Source organism: Perognathus longimembris, chromosome 7 (assembly GCF_023159225.1).
Source record: "Perognathus longimembris pacificus isolate PPM17 chromosome 7, ASM2315922v1, whole genome shotgun sequence".
NCBI classification, from domain to species: domain Eukaryota; kingdom Metazoa; phylum Chordata; class Mammalia; order Rodentia; family Heteromyidae; genus Perognathus; species Perognathus longimembris.
In genome coordinates this window covers 10,746,079-10,770,669 of record NC_063167.1, presented here as the reverse complement: position 1 = coordinate 10,770,669, position 24,591 = coordinate 10,746,079, and the positions used below count along the sequence as shown (strand labels likewise).

Below are 24,591 nucleotides of genomic sequence, written 5' to 3'. Positions count from 1 at the left end.
GGGTGGGCAAGATGGACGGAGCCCTGAGCCCCCTGCCCCTGTCCTCAGTCCCCATCCAGCGGTGACCAGGAGGCTGCCAGGCTGCTAGGGCGGGAGTGACCCGCATCCCCCCATGCAGGATGATGGTTGCTGGTGCTTCTTGTTCAAGTCCACAGTGAGCGCCAGGGGTACGCGGTGCTCAGCTTCCGCAGAGGTCGACGTGAGCGTCTATCTGCACAGCCCACTCCAAGCTAGCACGTGGAGGACTTAGAAAGGAAACCCGCCACATGGTTCAGGCAGGAAAGTTGACTGGGGAGAGAGCAAACTGCCGCCCCCCCCCCCCACAAGATGGAGGCGTGGGGAGAGAGAGGGGAAGAAGAGAAAAAGAGAAAGAAAGAAAAGAGTAAGAGCAAAGAGGAAAGAGAGCAGAGACTCATGTTGAGCTGAATTGTATAGGGAAAGGCTGGATGTATGGCCAGGTGGATTGGATGTGACCTCAGAGAAGGGGGAGGTAACCGCCTCCAGGTGTGCCAGTTTACCTAGGTAGTGCAGGTCCTGGGTGCAGACTTAAACAGGTGGGGGCATCTGCATGGAGCCCTCCTGGGGAGGGGGGTTGGACCTTACAAGAACCACGTCGCCTCAAAGCCTTGGTCAGCACATACCTCAGCCTACGGGCCTGGCAGAGCCGGTTGGGGGAATGCAGCTCCATCGGCAAGGGAGAAGGGAAAAGCATGGTAGGAAGAGCTGTGGTACAAGCATGAAAACATCAGTCTGCATCTCTGCATCCCCAGGACCGCCAGCCAAGGGCAGGGCAAGGTCCTCCTCTTCTGGAAGGCTGTGGGCGAGGCCTAACCCTTCTCTCCACACCCTCCTCCATCCTATCAGAAGGTGCCATGTCATTTGCAGGGAAATGGTCAGGTCTTGAACAAATAATGTTGAGTGAGACAAGCCTAGAGCACAGAGAACAAAGGCGCATGGTCTCCTTGATATATGACTGTTAGGGGGGAGAGGGGAAACAGTAGAGACCAGGTCTGCAAAACAACAAACTTCAAATGGTATTTCCACATGTTTTGGTGAGTGACTTTATGTCTCTAAAACCAAACAATCACTGAATAAGCAGAAAAAGGTCTAGGATAGACCTATCAGAGGTTCATAAGAGCTCAACAGCTACGTACATACGATTGTATAAGATGAGGCTAAGCAAAATGAACTCAAAGAGATGGAAACAGGAGGATTTTATCATTGTCGTTAGGTTTTACGTACTAGGTGAATTTCCTGTGGCATATCCCAGATGGTTACTGTATATGATTTTGGTATACTGGATAATATATATGTGCTTATCTGAACTAGGGAAGGGAAAGAAGAACGAGGGAGGGTGTAACAAATATGACAAGAAATGTACTCACTACCTTGTTATGTAACTGTACTCCCTCTGTACATCACCTTGTCAAAAAAATTTAATAATAATAATAGTAAAGGAAGGTGCCATGTGGCCCCCAGACCCCATTCATTACAAAAACTACATTTCCCAGCCTCCCTTGCGGTCAGAGCCACACACTCACGGCTGGTATCGGCGGCCAGAATATGAGTACCCATCACCACATGTCTCCCTTGCTTCTGTGGCCCCTTCGGGGGCCGCTGCAGAGCCAGTGTATGGAATAAGCCCGGATCCCAGGGTCACCTCATGGGGGAGAGCTGTCCTGCCCTCACCCCACTTCCGGTGAGCAAGAAATAAGCCCAGGCTGCACCACAGCACTGTACCGTGGGGGGGCGGGGGAGGTCAGCTGTGAAGCAGCCCCACCTTGGCCGTCCTGGGGCCCCAGCTCTGCACCACAACCGGCGGATTCCTCCAGGAATCACAGCACTTACGGCTCGCCCCTGCGACGTACGCGCTCCGGCCTTTGACTCTCTACACCCCAGGCACGTGGCCCGATCGCCGGTGGCCTGGGCAGCCTTGACCCCTAGGGCAGGGGGTCCTCCCTGCCTAGCCTGCTCCTCTTTCTCGTGCCCTGTCTCCCCCCGACCCCATACTGCAGTTTGCACCCAGGGCCTCCACCTGAGCGCAGGCACTCGACTACTTGGGCCCTTTTTGCTTTTGTTGCTTTTTGAATAGGGTCTCGAATGCATTCTGGGGCTGGCCTCGACCACCGTGATCCTCCTACCTCAGCTTTCTGAGTAGCTGGGGTGACAGGCGTGCGCCAGCGCACCCAGCTTTCATGAGGCCAGACAGGGCCTTAGGAACCTGCTACCCGGCATGACCGGCCTTGAGCCGCCGTCTTCCCAACCCCAGCCTCCCGCCTGAGTAGCTGGGATGAACGGTGTCACTGAACCGGCCACGGCCGGCTCAATGTTAACATTTCACAGAGGGAAAGTCCTGTCTCCGCTCCCGTTTAATTTGGGGGTGCCGCACTCCCGCTCGGCTTAGGAGTCGTGCGGAGGCTCCTGGCTAAGTTCTCCGTACCCTTCCATCCTTCACCCAGGCGTTGCCCCTTGGTTCCACCGGGAGTCAAGCCCGATCACTTGAGTCTCATATGGGGGTGTCTGGTATCCCCCCACCCCACCCCACGAATGCCATCACCTAACAGGCCTGCTCTCCGTGCTCCCAATCACGACCTGAGCTCCCAGGGGCCCAGGGGGCTTGGTGGTTTTGCCCGGCGGCACCCTGCTTGTTCAGTTGACGGGGCTGCTGGAGTCCAGAAGAACCGGCGCCCCCCCCCCCCCAGAGCGCCGGGCACTGGCCAACCCCCCTCCCTCCCTGCCGCACCAGTGGAGCTCATTCCACCAACATGTGTGTCCCAAGCCCCAGGGCGGGCGCGGAGCGGAGCGCACAGAGCGAATGAGTTTCTGGGAGGCCCCGGGAAGGAGCGGCGGCTGGGCTGATTCAGTGAGTAGCATTGCTCCCCACCCCCCACCCCCGCCCCCCCACGGCTCTCCCCTCTGACCTTCCGGAAAGCTGTAACAGCAAGCTAACCCATCTTAATGGAAAATCCCAGCGTCGCATTCTGCACAGGTAATCTATCAATCACGCTGAAGAAATTCACCAGTGCCCAGGGAAAGCAGCCCCTGCCAGGCTGCCGGAAGCCCCCTGCCTCCCCTGTGTGAACTCTGGAGACAGACAGAGCGTTCATTCTGGCAGTGTGGACCTGCTGCAAGCCCTCCCGTCCAGCCTGCAGTGCCCAGGCTCCTGCAGCAGACACGGCTCGTGGCAGGCAGAGGAAAGAACTAGAAGATGGGACGGGGGAGCACCGCCCAGCCTGAGGGAAGGAGACCCATCATCCCACGAAGCCAGTTGCACCTCCTTTCTCTCCTCCTCACCAGTGTAGATATTTCTGCCTCTGGGCCTTTGCACGTGAGTGTCTCTTTCAGCTCACGGCTGTGCGGAGGGCAACCAGCCCCGCTTTGGGCACCGAAGGCTGGCCGTCCGCACTAACGGGAGTGCTCACACTAAGGCCAGCTGCCGGGCTGGGATCCCAGGTCAGCTTAGGGCTGTGCAATCCTCCACAAGTTACTCCTCGGTGCCTCGGTCTCTCCTGCCGGTAAAGCCTGCCCGTGGGGCTTCCGTGAGCCAGTCCATGCCAAGCCGAGGGATGTCTGTGACTCCGGTCTCAGAACACCAGCTTCTCTGACCATCGCCACCCCGAGGGGTTTGCCGGGCTCGGTGTGGAAGCTTTGGGGACAGGGGATCTCCTCTGACTCCCGCCTGGCCTACATGGGGCCTCTGCTTCCTTGAGCCTCTGGATAAGGGGGTGCAGGGAGGTTCAGGGAGGCCCAGACCTGCCACGCGGCCCAGGCAGCTGCTGGCTGATCTGCTCCCAGCCGCAGCCCCGGGCAGCTTCCACGGCTCACCCGAGCGTCCACTGCCTGCTCCTCACTCCAGCAGGGGCTCTCGAAGGCCGCTCTGCCCTGGCTCCCTGCCACCATCCAGATGGCAAATGCAGGCGGGGGGGGGGGCAGGCCAGGGACCCAGGTAGAGCACAGGTGGTCCAGAGGGGGAGAGAAAGGAGGAAGGGAGAGGAGGAGGGAAGGGGGACGAGGGGGGAGGGAGGAGGGGGCGGGGGAGGAGGGCAACGGTGTACCTGCTGCCCCTGCCACGGCACAGAGTGAGCACCAGGAGGACTGCCACAGGGGCACACCAGGAGGGCATCCACGGGGAATGAGTTACTGAAGGGTATGGCAGATGCAGGGACGCGTGACTGGAACACAGGACACGGGGCACCTGGCCCTCCGGCCCAACTCCAAGGCTTTGTAGCACAGGGCAGCTGCCATCTCTTTTTGTTGTTGGTGTTGTCAGTCCTGGGGCTTGAACTCACGGCCTGGGCGCTGTTCCCTGAGCTTTTTCACTCAAGGCTGGCACCTTACCACTTCCAGCCACTGCCTCACTTCCAATTTTCTGGTGGTTCATTGGAGGTAAGAATCTCACAGACTTTCCTGCCCGGGCTGGCTTTGAACTGTGATCCTCAGATCAGCCTCCTGAGAAGCTAGGATGACAGGCGTGAGCCACCAGCACCCCAGCTAGCTGCCATCTTTGTGGGGGGCCAGAGAAGCCCACCGGGAGGAGAACCCAGGCAGGTGCCTAGGCAGGCCCTGAGCTCATAAGGGTCCTGAGGCCCTGCGTGACAGCCTCTGGGAAGGGGAGGGAGCTGGGCACATCCTGGGCAGGAAGGTGGGGCCTGAGGCAGGGGGAGGAGCTTGGATCCCATGGCCCCCAAGCCTCTCCCTGGGGGGGGGGCAGCCTGGGGTCCTCAGGGAGAGGCTGGATCCCCAGCCCAGGTGAGAACACCACCTCCGGCCCCGCCCTGGGGGACACAGCTTCACTAAACCGCACAGGGACGTTTGTTTCTTCTCAGTAGAGGTCTCCAGACCAAAAAAGAGGGGCCATTATCAGAAAAGCCCCAGGTCAGGTTTCAGGGTGAGAGCCTCTGTCCTTACTATCACCCCCACAAAAGACCCTTCCAGTCCCTAGCACCTGTCCACCTCTGGGTCAAGGCTAGTCAACATGCTAGCTGGGCACTGTGGCTCACACCTGCAATCCAGGCCACTGGGGATGGGCTGAGATCTCCAGATCAGTTTGAAGCCAGCCTTCGGACAAAGCGGTCCACCCGGGGAGTCGGGGTCCCAGTTCCTGGCGCCCGCTCCATACCACACCCCCCCCCCAGCATATAAAACAGATCTGCAAACCACAGGCAAAGGAGAAATCAAAGACAAGTGGAGAGACAGGCGCCCAGACAGAGCTGCAAAGGTCACCAAAGGCTTATTAGAAAGAAAAGAAGAAAAAAAAAAACCCGAATTCATCTAATTTGGAAGGTACAAGATAAGACCACACACACACACACACACACACACACACACACTCACTCAGTCGCGCTATATTCTTACGGCCCAGAGAAAATCCAACACAAGACACTCCACCTCCAATAAGCGAAAATAAATACCTGAGACTTCTTTTAATTGGGGACACCAGATATTTGTTTAAGGAAATTGTGAAAACCCAATGGAAGCTCAGTATTAGAAAAATCATCAACATAATTCACTCCATGAATCAATTAAAGGAGAAAAACCATATGATTGCTGCAATGGGGGTGGTTTTCTTTCTTATTTTTCTTACAAGAAGCATTTAATTAATTTCTCTTTATTAAAAACTAGGAGAAATTGGAAGAGAACTAACTTTCCTTTACATGACAAAAGGTATTCATCAGAAACCAGCAGTAAATGTCACGTGTGAGGTTGTAATAAATACATTCCTGTGAAAGCCAGAAGAGGACGGGGGAATTTTTTTTTTTTTGCATTGTTTTGGCAATACAGCTCCTACTTGGCATTTTTTGCTCATGTGTGGCAGTGCTCTACCACCTAAGCCATACCCCTAGGCCAACTTTTTGCTGGCTAATTGGAGGTAAGAGTCTCACAGTTTTTGGCCTAGGAAGTTTTCGCGTCTCAACCTTCTGAGTAGCTAGGCTTATAGACAGGAGCCTCCCGGTATCCGTCTTCATCATCATCTTATTATCATTATTAGTGTTATTATTGATGATGGGGATAATGATGATGCTGGGGTTTGAACTCAGAGCCTTGCGTTCTCACTCGGCTTGTTTGCTCACAGCTGGTACTCTACCCTTTGAGCCATACCTCCAGCCCAGCTTTATGCTAGTTAATTGGACATTGCATTTCACAGATTTTTCTGCCCCAGCTAGCTTTGAACTCTGGTCCTCCAAATCTCACCTTCCTGAATAGCAAAGACTGACAGATGTGAGCCACCGGCATCCAGTTTTTCTTTCTTTCTTTTTTTTTTTTTAATTTATTAAGGTTTTTCTTTGGGTCAGTACTGGGGTTAGAACTCAGAGCCTCCTACTTGTTCAGCTTGTGTGTGGCTGACACCCTACCACTTGAGCCATAGATAAGGATTCTGGAGATTGTTGACAAGGGAATAAGACAAGAAAATGTTTACCGAGTACTGGGCAGTGTCCTAAATTCATTACACGAGGTGCCCACACTCGTTACACGGACAGCTTCAGTGACGCGCTCCAAGTCACACAGCTTCTAAGCGACAAAGGCAGGGGCCCGGCTCCAAGAAATCTACACGTGTTGAGGCCATTACACACTTCATCCTTAGGAGGCGCCGGCCCTCAGGCGCTGGGGGAGACACGTCACCTCAGTTGGCACTTAGGTCCTTACACTACATCTTGTAATTACATAACAAAAGGCACGGAATTTAAAAAAAAAAAAAAGTCTACTGGGATTGACCAGTGAGGACAAGAAAGCCGTCCACCAGGGAGCAGGCCGCCCAGGTCACCCGCCATGCCGTTCAGTCTGCCGTGGCGGCGTCCGGCACGGAGCCCCGGGCACGTGGGGCTCTCTGCTGTGGTCTGCAGGGCGACGCGGTTGTGAGAAGACACCGTGGACAGCAGAGCAGTCCTCCAACGTGGGTGGATTTCTCCAGTGTCCACCCATCCCTGAGCTCCTGGCACCGTGCTCAGAGAGAGAGAGAGAGAGAGAGAGAGGGAGAGAGAGAGAGAGAGAGCGCCAGCGAGCACACCCTGCCCACTCACCTCCTATTTCCTGCCACAGTCCCTCATCCACTGTCCCTCCCTGCCCAGTCTTGGGGACACATGTGGGCTGTTTGTGGAGCCCACCCAAGGCTAGCAAGAGCGGCAGGTCACGGCGGGGCTGGGCCAAGCTGGCAGGCGCCTCCTGGGCTAAAGTGCCCGGCAGGGGCACTGGTCTTGATGTACAGGACACCCTGGATGCTGGGATTGGGGGGGGGGCATGGAAACTGGGGTGCCGTTAGAAGGTGCTCACTCGGAGCGGTCACCCAAGGCGTGGGCAGAAATGAACAAGGTTCGGCAGAGACGGGCGGATTTGGCACGTTTTACAATTGTGCAAGCGAAAGGGGCGACGGCAGCCGGAAGGGAAGGCCCGAGATGCTCGGGGCTGTGCCCCGGCTTTGCCAAGTGTGAGCTGCTTGTCAGATATATCTGAGGAGGAGTGTGGACAGCGCCGGTTCCGGGGTGTGGCCCCCCCTGGATGTGGCAGGGCCCCTGCGGCCCTCAGCTTCCCCTAGAAGCAACTAGATGGGGTTGAGACAGGCCAGGCCCTGGGCCTTTGCACCTCCCTTCCTTGGCTTGCCACGCCCCCATCCCCTCCTCCCTCATGAACAGCTCTGTACCAGGGGGAGGGGCTCTTCCTTCCCCCTCCCCCCATCTGTCCTAGCAGAGGACAAGCTGGGACACCATCGCTGAGGTGATCCCCAAGCTCTTCACAGGTTCTTCATCTGAGTCTGTCCTCTACCAGGAGGGCTGAGGGATGAATTCAGGAGCTGATCCCTGCCCCACTCCCCTTCCCACCCCCAAGTCCAGGGCCCAGCCAGGCCAGAGAGCTTCCAGCTTCCCAGTCTCCAAAGAACAGCCCGGAGCTATTTACTATTCAAGGAGCAAACAGGGTTAAAGGGGGAATATTTAAACCACTTAAGGAAATAAACAGCTTTCCAACATCCTCAATTATTTTGGAGGCACCTGCTCGCGCATAATTAATGTGCCAATTAAAATGATTATTGTAGCCATTAAAAGCAGGTTTCCCCCAAGAACTGCCACTTGACAATGCTTGTTTACACTCGTCTGAGCGACTCCACCATCTTGCAGCATGGTAATAGTAATAATAATAATAACAATAACAATAACACACGACTTCAGTTCTTGAGGCGTAGCTTCTCCGTCACACTTGCACCAGGGCCGGGCTGCCTGGCTCTCCCGGTGGGATGGCGGAGGTCTGCGCCGGGGCCGGCGTGCGGATCTGGATCTGGGTCTGGGCAGCGCGGCAGTGGCCGGCGTTGGTCCAGTGTTGGGGGGGGGGGGGGATGCCGAGCCTGCTCGGGGCAGGTGAAGCGTGTCACCCGTGTCCTCCCGTGTGTCCTCGTCAGCGCTGACAGTCTCTGCACGGGCCGGCGCCCTCCGCGGGTGGGTGGCTCCGGCCGCGGTGGTGGCCACGCTGGCCGCCCCCGGCGCCCTCTCCTCGGCCGTCTCCCAGCGGCGGGAGGCCCGTGGCCTGTCAGTTCTGGGGAGCGAGTCTGGACAGGCTGGCGTGCAAACCCTGCTGCACCTCACCGGTCTGCCATACCTGGGGGCCCGGCCTGGCGCTTCCCCAGGTCCGGGATGGGGCGGTTCCCATGGCAACCTGGCAAGGGGAGGCTCGACAGGCCTGCACCTCGGTGGTGCACTGCGGGGTTTCTGAGGGACACAGGGAGAGGGGGCGTCTCTTCTCGCCTCTCCGCGCCAGGGGGGTGCCCAGGTGCTGTCCCCAGTCTGCTGCACATTTGGGAAGTCCCTCTACTGCCAGCGGGTAGTCATGACCTTCAGGAGAGCCCAGAAGAAAGAGCACGCCCCGGCCCTGGAGTCAGAGCCTGACCAGCGGGCAGGACCTTGATCTTCGCCTCAGTTTCCCCAGCTGTGGTCCTTCCGTGTCTTTCCCTGCAGGCTCCCAGAGGCCCCCGAGTCTCCTCAGCTTCTGTGTTCGTGGAGAACACAGGAGGCTGAGCCAGACTTGGACTGGGGCAGCGACTCATGTCCTGGAGGTGGGCACTTGGGAACCTCGGGCTGTCCGGGGTGGGTTCAAAGCCGGTGACATGGGCACAAATGTGTGTTTCGAGGCCACTCGGGGTGCAGTGGGGTCTTCCTGGCCTCCCTCCTCCTCTCAGCTCCCAGATGCCACCAGCTTTGCCTCCTGGGAATGTCCACTCCAGGAGGACAGCCTCTTGGGGGCCAGCTGCATAGCCTGGCTCCCAGAATAGGTGCCATGGCCAGCACTGTCTGCGTGCACCAGTCCCATCCATTATCCGCCCCCTCCCCCTCCAGGCTGGCCGAGGGCTCCGTTCCCAGCTCCCGACCCGAGGTCACCGCTGGGCAGCTGCACTTGCACTGCAGCATCTGGGAATTCTACACAGGAGACTCCTGTCCAGCACACAGGGGCATCCTAAGAGGTACAGAGAGAGAGAGAGAGAGAGAGAGAGAGAGAGAGAGAGAGAGAGAGAGAGAGAGAGAGAGAGAGAGAGAGAGTCCTCACTCCTATCTAGGGTTGGAAAACTAAGAATGTGAGACAATTCCTTATGCCATAACTAAAAGTTGACTTCTCTCTGCCTGGTGGATATCCCTCCATCCATCCCAGCTTTCCTCCTTCCTCCCTCCCTCCTCCCTCCCTCCCTGCCCTTTCCTCCTTCCCATCCACTTTTCTAAACTAGATGCTTAGCACCATGCTGGATATTCAGGAGAGACATAGAAAGAGAACAACCCCAGGGTGCTCTTTTCTTTTTCTTTCTTTCTCGTGCTGGTACACAGGCTGGGACTTGAACTCAGGGGTTCTAGTTCTCACTTGATTTTTTCTCTCTCTCAATGTTAGCACTCTACCACAGCTCCACTTCCAGCTCTTTTGCTGGTGGATGAGAGTCTCAGAGATTTCCCTCCCCTGGCTTTGGGTCTCAGCCTCTGGGATGACAGGCCTGAGCCACCGGCACCTGGCAGTTTGCATGTTGAAAGAGAAGCTTGACTAATGCTATTAACGCCCTCTGTCCAAACATGAGTAATGACCTTCTCTAGTGGAAGGTGAGGGACGGAGACAGGCCGGTGAAGGGAGACGAGGGGATGGGTTAGTTCTTAGAAAAAAGCCAGGACCCCGCACAGAAGGCCCTGTCGTGCGATCATGCTGGAGCTTGCAGACAGAGGGAGAGAGGGTACAGCGTGGCAGACGCACGGGTAGGCAGGCGGGAAAGGGGCTCTGTGCTCTCTAAGAGCTGCTGCTAAGCCACTGGCCACGAGCCCGCTTGGGAAAGCCGAAGCGGGCCGGGCTGAGAAAGCAGAGGCCTCCCCACCAGGCAGCACCTGGGTGAACTTCACAGAGACCCTGCCAAGGCCCTGCCAAGGACCCGGAACTCCCACGACCTTGAACTTGACCCTGAAGGTCATGGGGATCACTTGTGAAGGGGGTGGGGTGGGGTCTACATGACTGCAGAGAATTCCTACTGCTGTTCCTCCCTTTCCTTCCCCTCCTCGTCCTGCCAGGAAAAATGGAGGAGGAGGAAGAGGAGGAGAAGGAAGAAGAGGAAGGACCTAGGAAGGGGGGGAGCCTGGGCTGGCTTTTCTTAAAAACATGCCTCATTTCAGCCGTGGCATTTTATTTCTTTGGCGTGCTAGAGTGCAAGTTCACCTTTAATCCTTCTCCGACAAGTTAAGTCAGTTCCCTTGTCATTTAAAACCCAGCAAGCAGAGCATGAGCCAGGCAGACACTGCTGGAAATCACACTTTGGGCTTAATATAGCTCTGGATGCTGCGGGCTCGCGGACCCAATGGCAGCTGGGGCCAGGATCCCCACCCCACGCGGACCCTGGCGGGCCTCGTCTCCACACGCCGGGGGGTGGGCAGCGCTCACCTCTTCCTGGCGGGCCGGCCGGCCCGGCAGCCTCTGGGGCGGGGCGGGGGACGGCTGGGAGGGGAGGCTGGCTGCAAGGCTGGAGAGAGTCGGCACACGCCGCGCCAGCCACCACCTTGGTGCATCCTTGTGTTTTGCCGGAAGAGGCTGACATTGGGAGAGGCAAAGCGGTTCACCCAAGGGCACACGGAGGGGCGCGGCGCCGGGCCCCCCCTCCCCAGGGAGCCTCGCTCTGTTCATCTTCCTGTCGTTCACCCCCATCCAGTGGAGACTCTCGTGACTCAGGGAGCCCACGTGGGGCTCAGTGGGGCGTCCAGTTATTTGGGAGGCCACCCCCTCAACGATTGGCTCCTTGGGTCATGCCCGCTTGGAAGCCGAGGTTTCTTCTCCACCCCACACGGGGCAGGGAAAAGATCTCACTGCCGGTACAGAGAACCTGATCTTAATCCTCAAGAGCAGGCAGATTTTTCCAGTCAAAACATCCTTCCTCTGGTGCCAGAAAGGGCAGGGCTGTGCTGCCAACATCTCTCTCCTTCCTTCCCTTCTTACCTCCTCTCCCCGCCCAAGGACATCCGCGCACAAACCCGGGCTGGCTGGCGGTGCCAGCGGCCTGGCCTGATCCCAGTCTGCCTCTCAGCAGCCCCCTGCCCCTGCAGTGCCTGCCCCTCCCCTATCCTGGCTCCCCCAAAAGCTCATGGAGAGCAGGCTCCTGAGGCAGCTCTGATGCCTAGGACTCCCGTGTCCGTCCGGAGCAGGGAGGGACCTGAGCCCTGGAGGTGGGCAGCACACCGAACCACGGGGCCTCCTCTTACTGTAGCCTTCGTGAACTTCTTGGGGGCCGTGGTCGGAGCCTCTGAGGACTTCCTGGGGTCTTGAGCACGCCAGAAGCCCATCCGTATACTCTCTGGGGATCCCAAGAGGAAGCCCACGTAAGGACCCGGGCACCCAGAGCCCGCCTCTCCCAACATCCCACAGTGCAAAAGCCGATAAATATAACAACCTGGAGAGAGACCCACACGAAGACGAGCAAGAGAACGTCGTCAGGTGACATGTCTCTAATAAAGAATGTAGAAGACAGGGAGGGGACACAGCAGGGCGTCTCTCGCTTTTATCTTGAAGTACGGTCAGGAGGCTGGCATCTCAGCGGGGAGGGCCAGTCAGATGTGGCCAGGCCGGGCAGGAGGGGAGGAAGTAGGAGCCTGTTTCCCCAGGCGGAAGTGGAAGGGGCTGGTCTTCCGGTGTCTAGTTTGTTCTATACAAATCTCTGTGATGCACTTGTGGGGGGGGTGGCAGGGGGGAAGTGTGTCAAGCCCACGGTACGATGAGGAAATAAATCTTAGTAACCTCACGAGCAGGGCTGGACCGAAAGCCACCTCCCAGAGGGAAAAGGATCTCCCTGACTTCTGTACTTGCAGCTCTTGTGTCCCGCCCACCGGGGGAACTGATAAACCATAGATCATTGGTCTCAGGATGAGGGAAGGCCAGCATCAAGGGGATACCTATGTTGATGTTGTCTCCTTGCTGTATCCTAAGATGCTGGAAGGTGTGGCGTGTCCACATTCGGGGAAAGGGCTGGATTTATCCTATTATCAGAAACCCAGTCCTGTGATTCCTAACCCAGTCCTGTGAAGACAGCATGAATCCAGGCTGAGGGCCGGCCTCCGGGATCTGGTCACCCCTTGGAGGTGCCCCCTTCTCCATGCTGTCACACTAGGGGGAGGGGCGCCTCTCCTCTGAGGGCAGGGTTGTCTTCCCCCCTGTCCCTGTCCTGCAGATCTTGGAGTGGGAAGACTAAGTCAGGTGCAGGAGGAGGCAGAAGGGGCTTCCAGGCTGAGCTCTCAGCCAGAGCCCACAAGGTAAGCACAGTCTGCTTTACTGAGACTTGGGTGTGGGCTCCACCGGCTACCCAGGCGCTGCCCACCTCCTGCTCGTATACTCTCAGATCAAGAGAGGGCAGCAGGGCTGTTAGATAGATAGAGATAAGATGTCGTAGACCTAACACTGTTATATGGAGAGAAAACAGAGAAGCTACCTCTTGAGAGGTCGAATTGGGAGTCTTTATTAGAAGGCCAATGAATGCAAAGATCTGCAGCCCCACAAATACACTTAACACTGTCAGAAAACCGAGCCATGAGAGCCAGAGAGGAAAGAAAGAGCAGAAAAACAATACCAACAAACCAGATCAGCTCCAATGGAGAGCTAACGTGGGATGCCATGGTGACGGGAAAAGAGCCAGGAGATGAGACAGGGCATGAACACAGAGACACGTGGCATGGCGTGATGGTGCCTGGGCTGGTCTGGGCCTAAATAGGGTCTGGTCAGGGGGCAAGGTCACAGGAAGCTTGAGAGTTCATGACCCGAGACTGGCAGGGACGGTCCCTTCCACTGCCTCTAGGAATTCAGGCACGCCCATCACCTGGGAGGTGGGATTTCCCTGCCTCCACCATGAAAACAAGATGGCACCAGTTAAACCCAATACCCTATCATCCACCACACGGCCAAGATGGTGCTGGCCAGATCCATCATCCCTACTTCAACATGTGGCTGAGAACATGTGACCCATCACAGCGTTTCTTGTTCCCACAATGCCTTGGGCTCTCGCTCAAATGCTTCTTCCCGTAATGCCTTCAGTACCCACTCAACCAATGAAAAGAGCCCAGACAGCACACAACAAGTTATCAACCAATCAGGGCAGAGCCCAGGGGAGGAGATGCGGAAGGAGCCCGCCCTGTAATAACTGCCCTCCCAGAACTCCATTGGACTCCTCTTCACTGGGTCCCTCTCCTGGTGGACAGCAGCACTGCTTTCTTTCACAGATTTCCTTTCCCTTTCCAAATACACTCACTCTGCTTACCTTAAACACTTTCCTGCCTTTTAACTCTTTCACGGGTCGAGAAAATGAGTCCATTCTCCTAATGGTTGTGGGTGATTATCATTTCTTGTTTAGCTTCAAACAACAACACATCCTCAAGGACAAAGGGCAGGAGAAAGCCAATGCCAGGAACGACATTTGGGTTGAGCTCGCCCCTGCAGGGAGAACCAAGACCTATTGGCTTAAGTAACGGCGAGGTGATACTTCCAAGAACCCACATCCAGACAGTGAACTAGCATAACCAGAGGAGTGGAGGGGTGCTTTCAGGGGTCCTTGCCGCTGTGATCTCTTGGGAACCCAGGCATCTGCATGAAACTCAAACAATCTGGCCTTGGCTGCTCTCCCCAAACACCTTCCCCTCTGCATGCTATAATTACTTTTTCTGGACCCTCCAAGTGATAAGAAAGAAATCAAGACGGGACAAGGGCTGCCATTTATCCCAATCTGTGCCAGAAGGAGACAAACACGGGTCCTGCCAGACGGCAGAGGCTAACTCATGGAGACAACCTCAAATACAGGCCTTCATGCCCAGCGCTAGAAGGTCACCACGAGGGTCAAATGACACTGAGTCCTCTCCTCCCTGGTTCCCAGCCTCCAGTCTCAGGCCCTTCTCTGAGGGTCCACCCTGATCACCACCCTCCCTGCAGAACCCAAGGAGGAAGGAAGCGTGCCTGGCCAGGTAGCGCACGCACCAACACCCAGGTGAGGGGGTGAGATAAGAAGGCCCGAGAAGCAGGGGCATTGTGGCTGCCCGAGGCTGCCCTCCCTCTCCCTCTCCTCCTTGTGTGCCTCTCTTTTCTGTGGCCTTGTAATCTGGGCTTGGAACAGCACTTGGGAACAAATAGTGCAGGGAGGAGACAAAAACAAAGACAAGATGATAAAAATGACTGTGAAAGGTTAAATTCCCATGATGCTCCTGGCTACTTAATGGATTTCTATGATATAAACAGACCTTTGGCTCTGCCTGCCGGGCAGGTGACTCACCACCGCCTCCCCCACTCCCCATCTAAATGGGCTTCGACGGGGTTTCCTAATAAGAAACGTTCTCTTTCCTCCACACTTCACAGAGGACCTGGAGTCTACAAAGACCCACACATACACGAATGCCAGCAATGGACACACACACACACACACACACACACACACACACACACACACACATTCACCGGAGACAGACCCAGTCGGCTCAGCATGGCCCGTGAAAATGCACACACGCCTGCATAGTGCTACAGCTCCGTCCTCCAGTGATTTAACCAACGTTTACTGAGGTGGCTGGGCAGTAAGGTGTAGAGAATACAGTGGGGAAAAGACTGAGCTGTCGTCCTTGAGGTGTTCGTGGTGCAGGGGCAGGCGTTTTGGCGTAATGAGGTAAACACTTGAACAGGGTCCACCAAGAGGGAATCGTAGGAGGGTTATGTCTAGAACTTTCTGAAGAACTCCTGGAAGACAATATGACCCAAGACACAGTCTCTTTGGATGACCTAAGTTTCATCATTGGAAAAATAGGATTAACTTATTTTTAGAACTTACCTCACGGTGCCAGCAACCAAATGAAATGTAGTTTTGGATGTATATAAAGCCCTTGATTAAGTGCTCAGCCTCCTTGCGGCAGGTGGAGGGGGGAGGGGAAGCTCCATCATGTTAGCTACTCGGATAACTATTTGCAGTACTACCAAACAGTGATAGGCATTAGATAGATAGGCGGTATTAAGCAAAGATGATTACCTATCATTTGCTTTCTAGAACAAAGACCAGACTTGAAACACTGGGGTAGGTTGTCTGCTAGATGACAGCCTCCAACTGGCCATGTCTGGAATTGCACCTCTACTCTAGACTGGGGGGGGGGGGGGGTTAAGTGCATGAGCCCCAGAGACCAATGGGAAAATTCACAGGGAGATGGTAAAAAGGGGGTGCGAAGATAGATACCTACAATCCCCTGGAAAATAGAGGAAAAAGATCTGAGTGTCTCAAGCAGGCTGGGGTGGGGCTGAGCTCTCCGAATCTGCTATCCAATATGGCTGCTCCACGTGGCCAAGGAGCTCGTGAAACGCGGCTGAGGCTCGAATGGATCTTGGTCGAGTTGGAACGGGAACAGCCCTGTGTGACGAGGGGCAACAGAGACCCAGCAGCTCTGGTCACATGTCCTTGTTCTCTTGGGTCTGTCCCATCGTTCTGGCATCTTCTCTGAGCTGGCTGAGCTCCTCCTTCTCAGCAGACCATGGGGCGAGGTGCCCAAACTCGGATCCCAGTTGACTGCCGCAGTCTCTTTCCTCTCTCTCCAGGGGTCCCCAGACATGCTCAGCCAAAGGTCCCCTTCACCCCACAGGGGTGTGGTCCCTTTGGCTGCTGACAATTCTATCAGCTCCCCTAAGTGTCCTCCAAGAATCCAGCCCACCCTCCACAGCTAGGGAAAGCTCAGGATGGGTCTATTGCTCAGATAACGCCTTTGGGGCGAGAGGGGAAGCTGTGGGCCTTACACCGGGGCCGAGCGGGCCGTGGTGCCCGTCACAATGGCCCGTTTTTTCCCTCCTGAAGGGACTGGAAGCCCAGTCCTGGCTGCGCCTGTGTCATCTATTCATATCCTTCCAAGCAGGCTCTGTAAGCTCATTCAGAGAGTGGGGGAAGGAAGCAGCGAGGGAAGAAACTCCGGCCAGAAAACCAACAGTACTGGGCAGCTTGCTGTTTGGGTAGGGGCAGGCTGGCCGGGGGAGATGGGGGGGGGGGACATGCCAAGAGGGCTCGTCCGCTAGAGAAGGAGGCTGGAGCGCCCTTTGCTGTCCCCCCCCATTTCCCCCGGGAGCTCTGCTGGGCCTGGTTCCTGGAGCCCCCCGCTTTGGTAAGTCCTTATCTCTCTCCCTTCAGCCGGCTCCTGGGGAGGAGAGACCAAATGATCAGCCCCAGTGAGGGAAGCCGGGGCGGCAGCGGGGAGAGGAGACAGGAGCAGCACAGAGCCACTTCCCCTGAATTCTTTCTGCTCCCCCTTTTCCTCATCGTAGGCCCGGGCCCCAAGGAGAAGCAACGGTCCACTGAGCCACTACCCTGTCCAGCTACAGAATCAAAAGGGCTCAGGCATTTGGCTCTAGCTGGCAATTTGCATGTGATTTGCATACATCTGCACGCCCCCACTCACTCCCGAGGCCCTCAGTCGACGGATGTGAAATGAAATAAAATAAATTAATTAGCGCACGCTACCACGGCCTGATACGCAGGGCCTGACACCCATAAGAGATGTAACTGGATCTTTAAGCCATCGGCACCCTGGGCCAGGCTGGGGCAGGGAGAGCCAGGATGGGCCAAAGGGCTCGGGCCTGGCGCAGAGATAGGGGAGCAAGGCTCCGTCCCGCCCAAGGCTCCAGCCTCTGCCACACACTGGCCCCCTGCAGGGGCCCAGCCTGGCCGGCTACTGCGCCCGTGGGAGGCGTTTCCACCACCGTGAGTGAGATAGGAGCAGTCGGTCTCACACCAGAGCAAGGGCGGCGGCTGTCAGGAGAGGACCAGGACAGTGCACGCGGTGGAACCCGCTGTGTTCCCATAGCCCAGCTCCCGTCCGCTGTGTCCCCCATCCCTCTCCCTCTCCTCCCTCCGATGCTATCCGGGGATGTGGCCCGAGCCCCAGCCTCGGCCTTGGCGCGAGCTGGAGTTGATTTATCCCCGTCTTCCGGCCAGGTGCTAATGAGATGCTTCCAGTCTCTGTCAGCCAGGCAGCTCCGGTCCACGGGGCTCCGCCTCGGAGCACTGATGGGTCATGTCACCATCTGCCCGGTGGTGTCCTCCCCCGACGGGGACCCCCTCGAGGCACGCGGTGTCAGGTCCACACCTGTGGGATTGGGGCGGAGGGCTGATTCCAGGCAGGAGAGGCTACGCTGCCGAGATGGGGAACGGCGGTCTGAGTTAAACAGGAGTCCCGGCCAAACAACCCTAATCAGTGAGCGGCGAATCAAAGATCAGAGATACAAAGGGAACACAGCAGGAAAGCCTGGTTCCGTGCAAGACTGGACGAGAACGAGAAGGAGAAGGAGGAGAGAGAGGAGGGGGAGCCGTCATGGGCGAAGGCAGCTGCGCACCCTTGGGCCTCCTCTTGACTCTGGAGTTTCTAGGCACGGTGTACGGAAACCAAGTCACCCCAAGAAGCAGAAGAGCCGGCTCTAGATTCCAGATCACCAAACTGCATCCATCCATCCATCCATCCATCCACCACCACCCTGCGTCCGCCCCCTGCCCGGCCTCGTCTCCCCTTCCCCCCCTCCCCCCAAACAGCCCATCCTGACTGTCCATTCCATATGCAAGCAGGGCAAAACACATAGATGAGAACCAGTGTATTTAGATCCGGGGGTTAGAACCACAGCCCAGGAACCAAACCAGCCTACATCCCACTTCTGCGCAGCCCACAAGCTAAGCACGGGTTTAACTTCTTCTTTTTATTCAGCGGTTGAGATACAAAAGAAAAAGAAGAAGAATACGAAGAAGAGTGTTTTGTACCCCATGAAAATTAGACAGAATTCAAATTTTGGTGTCCATGCGTAACGTGTTAGAGGAACAAGCGTGCCCTTTCATTTACACGCTGTCTGGGGTTGTTTGCGTACTACAACAGCCGCATTGAGGGGTTGACAAAGACGCCTCGGTTGGCAGAGAGGAGACGTTTACTATCTGGGCCTTCACTGAGAGAGAAACGCTGCTCAGCCAGCCTTGCTATGGAGGCGCTTGCGACGGTGCGACCGACCGGGCTCGTGCACGCCGGGGCGGGGCTTTGGGGGAGCGCCGGGGCCCAGCCAGGCCTCCGCCCTGTCCACATCCACACAGATGCCAGCACTGCTTGCCTCTTACACCCGGAGGTTCAAAGCCACTCGGGGCGCCTGTTTATTTCCAGCTGCTTCGCTACACAGACCCCAAGCTACAATGCCACGCACCCGTCTGGGCCTGGAGGTAGTAAGATTAGGTAGCCGATTAGCTCCCAAGGCAACTGGGAAGAAATCAGCGAGCCATCCTGTTTCTTCTCCCGTGCCCAAACCATCGCCCAACGCCTCCTGTGACAAATCCACCACGAGGTCCACGGCGCCCACCGAAACTCCCACGGGGGTGCCAAGGCGACCTCTGAGGGTCACAGCTCACCAGGGACCCGGAGGGGACCTGGAGGGGGCACTGCGTGGCTCAGGGAGGCCAGGGACGTGTCCGGGGTCCCCGAGATCTGCCCATCAGGCCCCGGCATGGAGGGGCAGCCACACGGCACGGCCACTTACCCGGTACCACACGATCTCACGCATGCGGCCGTCCGTCTTGAAGTTGCACTTCAAGGTCACGGCATCTCCAGCCACCACGGGGGGCAGGGGCTCAATGTTGACAGTCAGGTATCCTGTGGGGGACCGGAGACAGAGAGAGAGAGAGAGAGGAGGTGAGGGCTGGAGCTGGCCAGGAGGCCCGGGGTGACCCCGCTGAATGGAAGAGGAAGGACCACTGATTAATTGTAGGTGTGTCCCCACACTGTCTCTGTGACGAGCTCCTGGTGGCGCCCCTACTTTTCTGCTTCTCACTCACTGCTGTATCCCTTCCGGCCACCTTCTTGGCTCCCACGGCCCCAAACAGGATGAACTTTGGGGGGATCCATTTCCCTGGTGGGGGGGGGGACCTGTTGCACCTCCCGTGAGAACTTGGTGCATGTCCAACAATCTGGCCCACACGGACTCCACCCATTTGGAGTCCCAGCACACGATTGGTCTGTGCTAACCCCACCCCTTTGGAGTCCTGACACATGATTGGCCCACGCTGATCCTGCCCCTTTGGGGTCCTGACACATGATTGGTCTATTAAGCCTGGCTAGAAATACACCTGTCTGCATGAATCAACCCAGGGTCTCCAGGCAGCTTTTCCTGAGAGGGGTCTCCACCCATCCATCACCATCCTCAGCAGCTCGGGTGACAGGGATGCGGTCACCAAGCCTTCCATCCCAACCTCATGGCCTCTTCCTCCTGGCTACACCCCTGGGAGGCCGCCATCGGCGTAACACCCCGCATTCTCCCAGCAATGCCCACACCGCCCGCGGGCCCGGCCCTCACTTGGGGATGGTGGAGGAGGAAATGGCGGGCTGATCACCCAGAAACAAGGCCCAGCGATGCCCGCACCACAGCACAGAGATGGCCCAGGAACAAGGCTCAGCCACGCACATACCACGCCACGCTTCTCGTCCACTAGCTGCCCCCGGGGCACAGCTGCCCACCCCTCAGGGCCGCCCTGAGCGGCACCTTGAGGACACAGCAAGCCCACCCTGGGCATCCAGCTGGTGAGACCGCTGCCCCTCTCCTCTGCCTCCCCCAGTTGCACCCCAGAGTGCTGGGCGCCCACTCCTGCTTGGTGGGGCGGGGTAGTATAGGGAGGACTGGTTCTCGGGCTGGTCACCCAGGCCCATCTGATGGGCTGCCGTCTGACCATAGACCATCCATCAAACAGACCAATCCAGTCCGATTGCCTTAATGAGAAAACTAGCCAGGATGGGTTTGAAGATTTCAATTGTGCAGGCAACCCCAGCCGATGGAGCCCAGGGGCCCGACCCCTGCTTGGAACTTAATGACTACAACACTCCAGGAAGAAAAAAAAACAAGAATTGATTTCCGAAAGGATCAATCTGGAAGTTGGAGGCAGATTGGACCCATGTGGCCTCAGGCTATAGTGCGAATGGAGAAAGCCCAAGGCACACAAACACACACACACACACACACACACACACACACACGCCACTGAGGTCAAGTCTCACGGGGACCCCCACAGCCTGTGCGGGCCAGAGAAAGCCATGGGCCAGCTGGCTGGAAGACTTGCTTGTTCCCACCTGTTCTGGGAGCAGAGGGGACGCAGAGACAGCCCTGTCTGTCCTCCAACACCCACGGGGCGAGGGGACACAGATGTCCCAGTGTGGTCCCCATTCAGAGGAGTATAGAAGAAGCAGAGGAAGGTGAAGCGGGGGTGTGGGGGGGGTGACAGGGAAACCCCACCCAGGCTGGGTGATCCACAAAACAAACGAGGAGCCCACCTTCGGGGGGTGGGGGGGGGGGACCCGGGGAGCTGGGATCTCTGGGGCCAGGCAAGAGTGAAGCAGTCGGGACGCTGGCATTTCTAGAGCCTTCCCTCCGCCAGGCGTTGGGCCAAGCACCTCACCGGCCCTCACCACTCACTGACTTGTGACAATCCTAGGAGAGAGGAGCAGTATGAGCGTGTGTGTGTGTGTGTGTGTGTGTGTGTGTGTGTGTGTATGTGAGACTACCGAGACGTGAACTCAGAGCCTTGTGCTTTTGCACGTTAGCACTCTGCCCGTTGAGCGACACCTCCACCTTCCGGAAGTGCAGCGGCATCCGACGTCACTCGCCTCGCCTCCCCTTGTACCACCGCTGTCCCTGCCCACCTCTCTGACTTCATCCCTCCTCACCCTCAGCCTGTCCTGTCTCCTTCCCTCTCACAAGGCGCCGATGCCCGAGCATCCCAAGTGCGCCCCTACCTCAGGGCCTTTGCACCGGCTGCTTCCACCTCTCCAAAACAATCTTCCCTTAGGTACGTGGCCCCGCTCCTCCATTTTTCTTTGCTCGCGTGCCACGTCTTTGGAGAGCTCTTTTCTACTGGAGCTATTTCAGGTTCAGAATAGTTTATGGCACCCCTGTCACCGTCCCCTTACTGTCTACCCTGCTTTATTCTTTGTCAAGAGCTTATCATTACCTGTGTCTTTATCATCTGTTGACATCCTCTACCTCCCTACCGCTAACTGAATTGTTGGCTCCGTGAGAAATGTGCTACATGGGGGCAGGTGTGTGTGTGGCGGGGAGACAGAGAGAGGAGAGAGATCATCTGCTGACTTTTTTTTGGTTCTAAAACTTCCATTTGGTTCTTTACATCTTCTGTTCCCTTGTAGAGTCATTCTATTTTAATATGTTTCCATATTATTTTTGATCACTTGGTCGGGTATTTTTATAATTGCTGCCTGGAAGTCTTGGCCAGATAATTCTGCCATCTGTGTGACTCTCCTCACTAGAGTCAGCTTACTGATTGTCTTTCTTCATGCAACTTGGGATTCTCACAGCCTTCTTTTTTTGGTGTTGCTGTTGTTGTATGTCCGGTTATTTTCGCTCGTATTCTGGACATTTTAAATACTGCCTGATAAGGCGCTGAGCTTTTTGTTTGTGTTCGTTCTCTCCCTGGAATTTTGAATTGCGATCTGCCTGCTAGAGTTGTCCGTTGTGGGGTGTCCATCCGTCTGCCTGGGTTTTATAGCTGAATTCGTGTGAGGTGAGGAGCAGCTGGTCCCTACTCCATCGCTCCACGACCTCAGAAGCCCTTGACTTTGCGTATTTTAACCACTACTCTACCCTGAGACGGGAGGATGGTCTCCGGCACTCCTTGGAGCTCCGTAAATACTTCTGGAACTCATGAAAAGAATATACAATAGAAACGGGACAATATACAATAGAAACAAGGATCTCTGTAATTCTAACCCAACCATGCCGTATACAGACACAGAGCCTGAGGCTGAGCAATGGCCTCGCCTTGACCACAGAAGGCCCAGTGTGATGGACATGCCCTCTGACCCTGGATCCACTACCCTGCTTGCCGTCTCCTGGGCTTGCAACCGGGAAGGGGCAGAGCAGAGGCCTGGAATCCCACGCCAGCCCCAGCAGCAGGACACGGCGCGTCCACAAGGGGGCAGCGGTGTGACAGAGGGTGGCAGCAGCCACTGTCACATTTTTATATTTGTACCAGTCCTGGGTCTTGAACTTGGGGCCGGGGCTCTGTCCTAACCTTCTCTCAAGGCTGGCGCTCTGCCGCTTGAGCCACAGCTCCACTTCTGGCTGTTGGGTGGTTAACTGGAAGATAAGACTCTCACAGACTTTCCTGCCCAGGCTGGCTTCAAATGGTGATCCTCAGATCTCAGCCTCCTGTTTTAATCACCCAAAGCCAGCAGGGAAAGTGCGGGGGCCGGGAGATGTGTGACTGAGAACCTTTGCAGGGCTGTAAGAGGCCCAGGCCGAGCCGGCCAGCCCGCCCCTCCCACCCCACATCTGGACTCCACCAGCGACCCTGGCCCTGCCGGCCACGCCAGGAGCCCTGAGGGCCGGAACACTGACCCCGCCGGGTTCAGCATCCGGAGCACCAAAGTGTCCCATCCTGTGGGACACCGGGGGTGGTGGGGAACCCAGTCTGGTGACGGTTGGGTGGGAGGGTTAAGGACCTCGTGATGCTGTGTGGACCTGTGCAGAACAGAGCCACGCCGTGCCCCACGAGGGCCTGGAGTGCATCTCCACGCGCGGTGTGACCCCCTTCCTCCCCCCCCCCCGCCCCTCACCCCGACTCAGGAGGAACAGCGGCCGTCAATACTGCTGCCACCCACCGCATCCTGTGACCAAGGCTTCTAGGTGGGGGCCGGGGCGCCCTTCGAGGGTGGAGAAACAGGGGCTCCAACATGGCCCCACTGCAGATGCCAGGGCGGAGGGCGGAGGGCGGAGGGTCTTCCAGGAAAAGCTTCCAGCCCGGCTCTGTCTAAATGGGCAAGCAGTGCAGTCTCCTCAAGGGCTCCCACAAACCGGCCTTCTCCCCCTCGGTTCTGCCCCCCCATCCTCCAGGGTTTGGGTTCTCCAACTCTCTCCCCAGGCCTCTGTAACGATGCCTTTCTGCTCAACAGCTTCCAGACGTGTCTGCCTCACACACTTCCCACACCGGAGGCTCGGAGATATTTCTAGAAATGCAAATCAGATGACCCCCCCCTCCGCCCCCCACCGCCGTTAATGCCGTTCAATTTCCCTGCCCCATTGCTTTCCAATTCAGGATCAAGCGCAGGGGCTGCCATGGCCAACTGGGTCCCTGATGAGCTTACTTCCCTCGGCCCCTCCAACCCAATCAGTCTCAACCGGTACTCACACGTGCGCACACGCGCGCACACACACACAGGCACACGCACGTGCACGCGCGCCTCCAGCCCTAAGGCCTCCATGGTCCCAGCCACTTCCTGTCACGGAGCGCCCACCCAGCTACTTCCTGTCCCCGGAACGCCCGCCCCTCTGAGCTCCCCCGGGAAATCCACCCATGTCCACACGGGCACACCACCCTCCCTCTTCCAGCGTGTGGTTTTCTGAGGCCGGCGAGGGCCGGCTCCCGGGGCTGCCTCCACGTGTCCACGACGTCCAGCGCGGTGGCCGCCCGCCCAGCGAGCCGCGCCAAGGTCGCCAGTGGACCACGAGCAGCAACCTGGGTGCCGCGGGCCTCCGACAGCTGTGCGGCCTGCCGGGATCTGCACGGAGGCCGCTGCCCCGCAGCCCGCCACGGCCTTCCTGCTGCCCCCGAGTCTGCTCAAGGCCCGCCTCTTCCTCAAACCACCCTTGACCCCTTTGAGCCTCAGCGCCCTGAACTAGAGCACCCCCCCAATTTGCCAGTTGCTGGGTCTCTGCCCTTCCCTCTAGCTCTTCACATCAACGCCACGTCCCCTGACCTACACCCCAGTGCACCTACCCCCAACTCACATCCACAGCCCGAACCCATTGGAAAACAGCTCCGTTCACCATCAAGTTATCACCACCGTCGCCCCCGGAGCTCCTGCAGGGACCACAGGGTTCCACAGCTGGCCACACCCCAGAGCACGCAAGACATATTGAGCCCAAGGTGGTGGCTCGTGCCTGTAACCCCGGCTACCTAGGGGCAGAGATGGAGGGGCTGGTGGCTGGAGGTGCATCTCCACCAAGAAGCTGGTCATGGTTGCTCACACTGGTCATCCTGGCTACTCAGAAGGCATAAAGGGGAGGGGGGGACTGCAGTCCAAGATGGACCCCGGGGCCACAAAGGGAGGCCTAAAAATCAACAGACAGGGAGGC

The 24,591-nt window shown here is 57.2% G+C and overlaps 1 protein-coding gene across 1 annotated transcript in view; it reads right to left on the bottom strand.

Moving 5' to 3' along the window:
- Positions 1-24,591, bottom strand: part of Igsf21 (immunoglobin superfamily member 21) — a 162,287-nt gene that overhangs the window by 82,326 nt on the left and 55,370 nt on the right. The window contains 1 exon segment of the mRNA XM_048349827.1: positions 18,994-19,106. Within this exon segment, the coding sequence (XP_048205784.1) occupies positions 18,994-19,106 (113 nt within the window).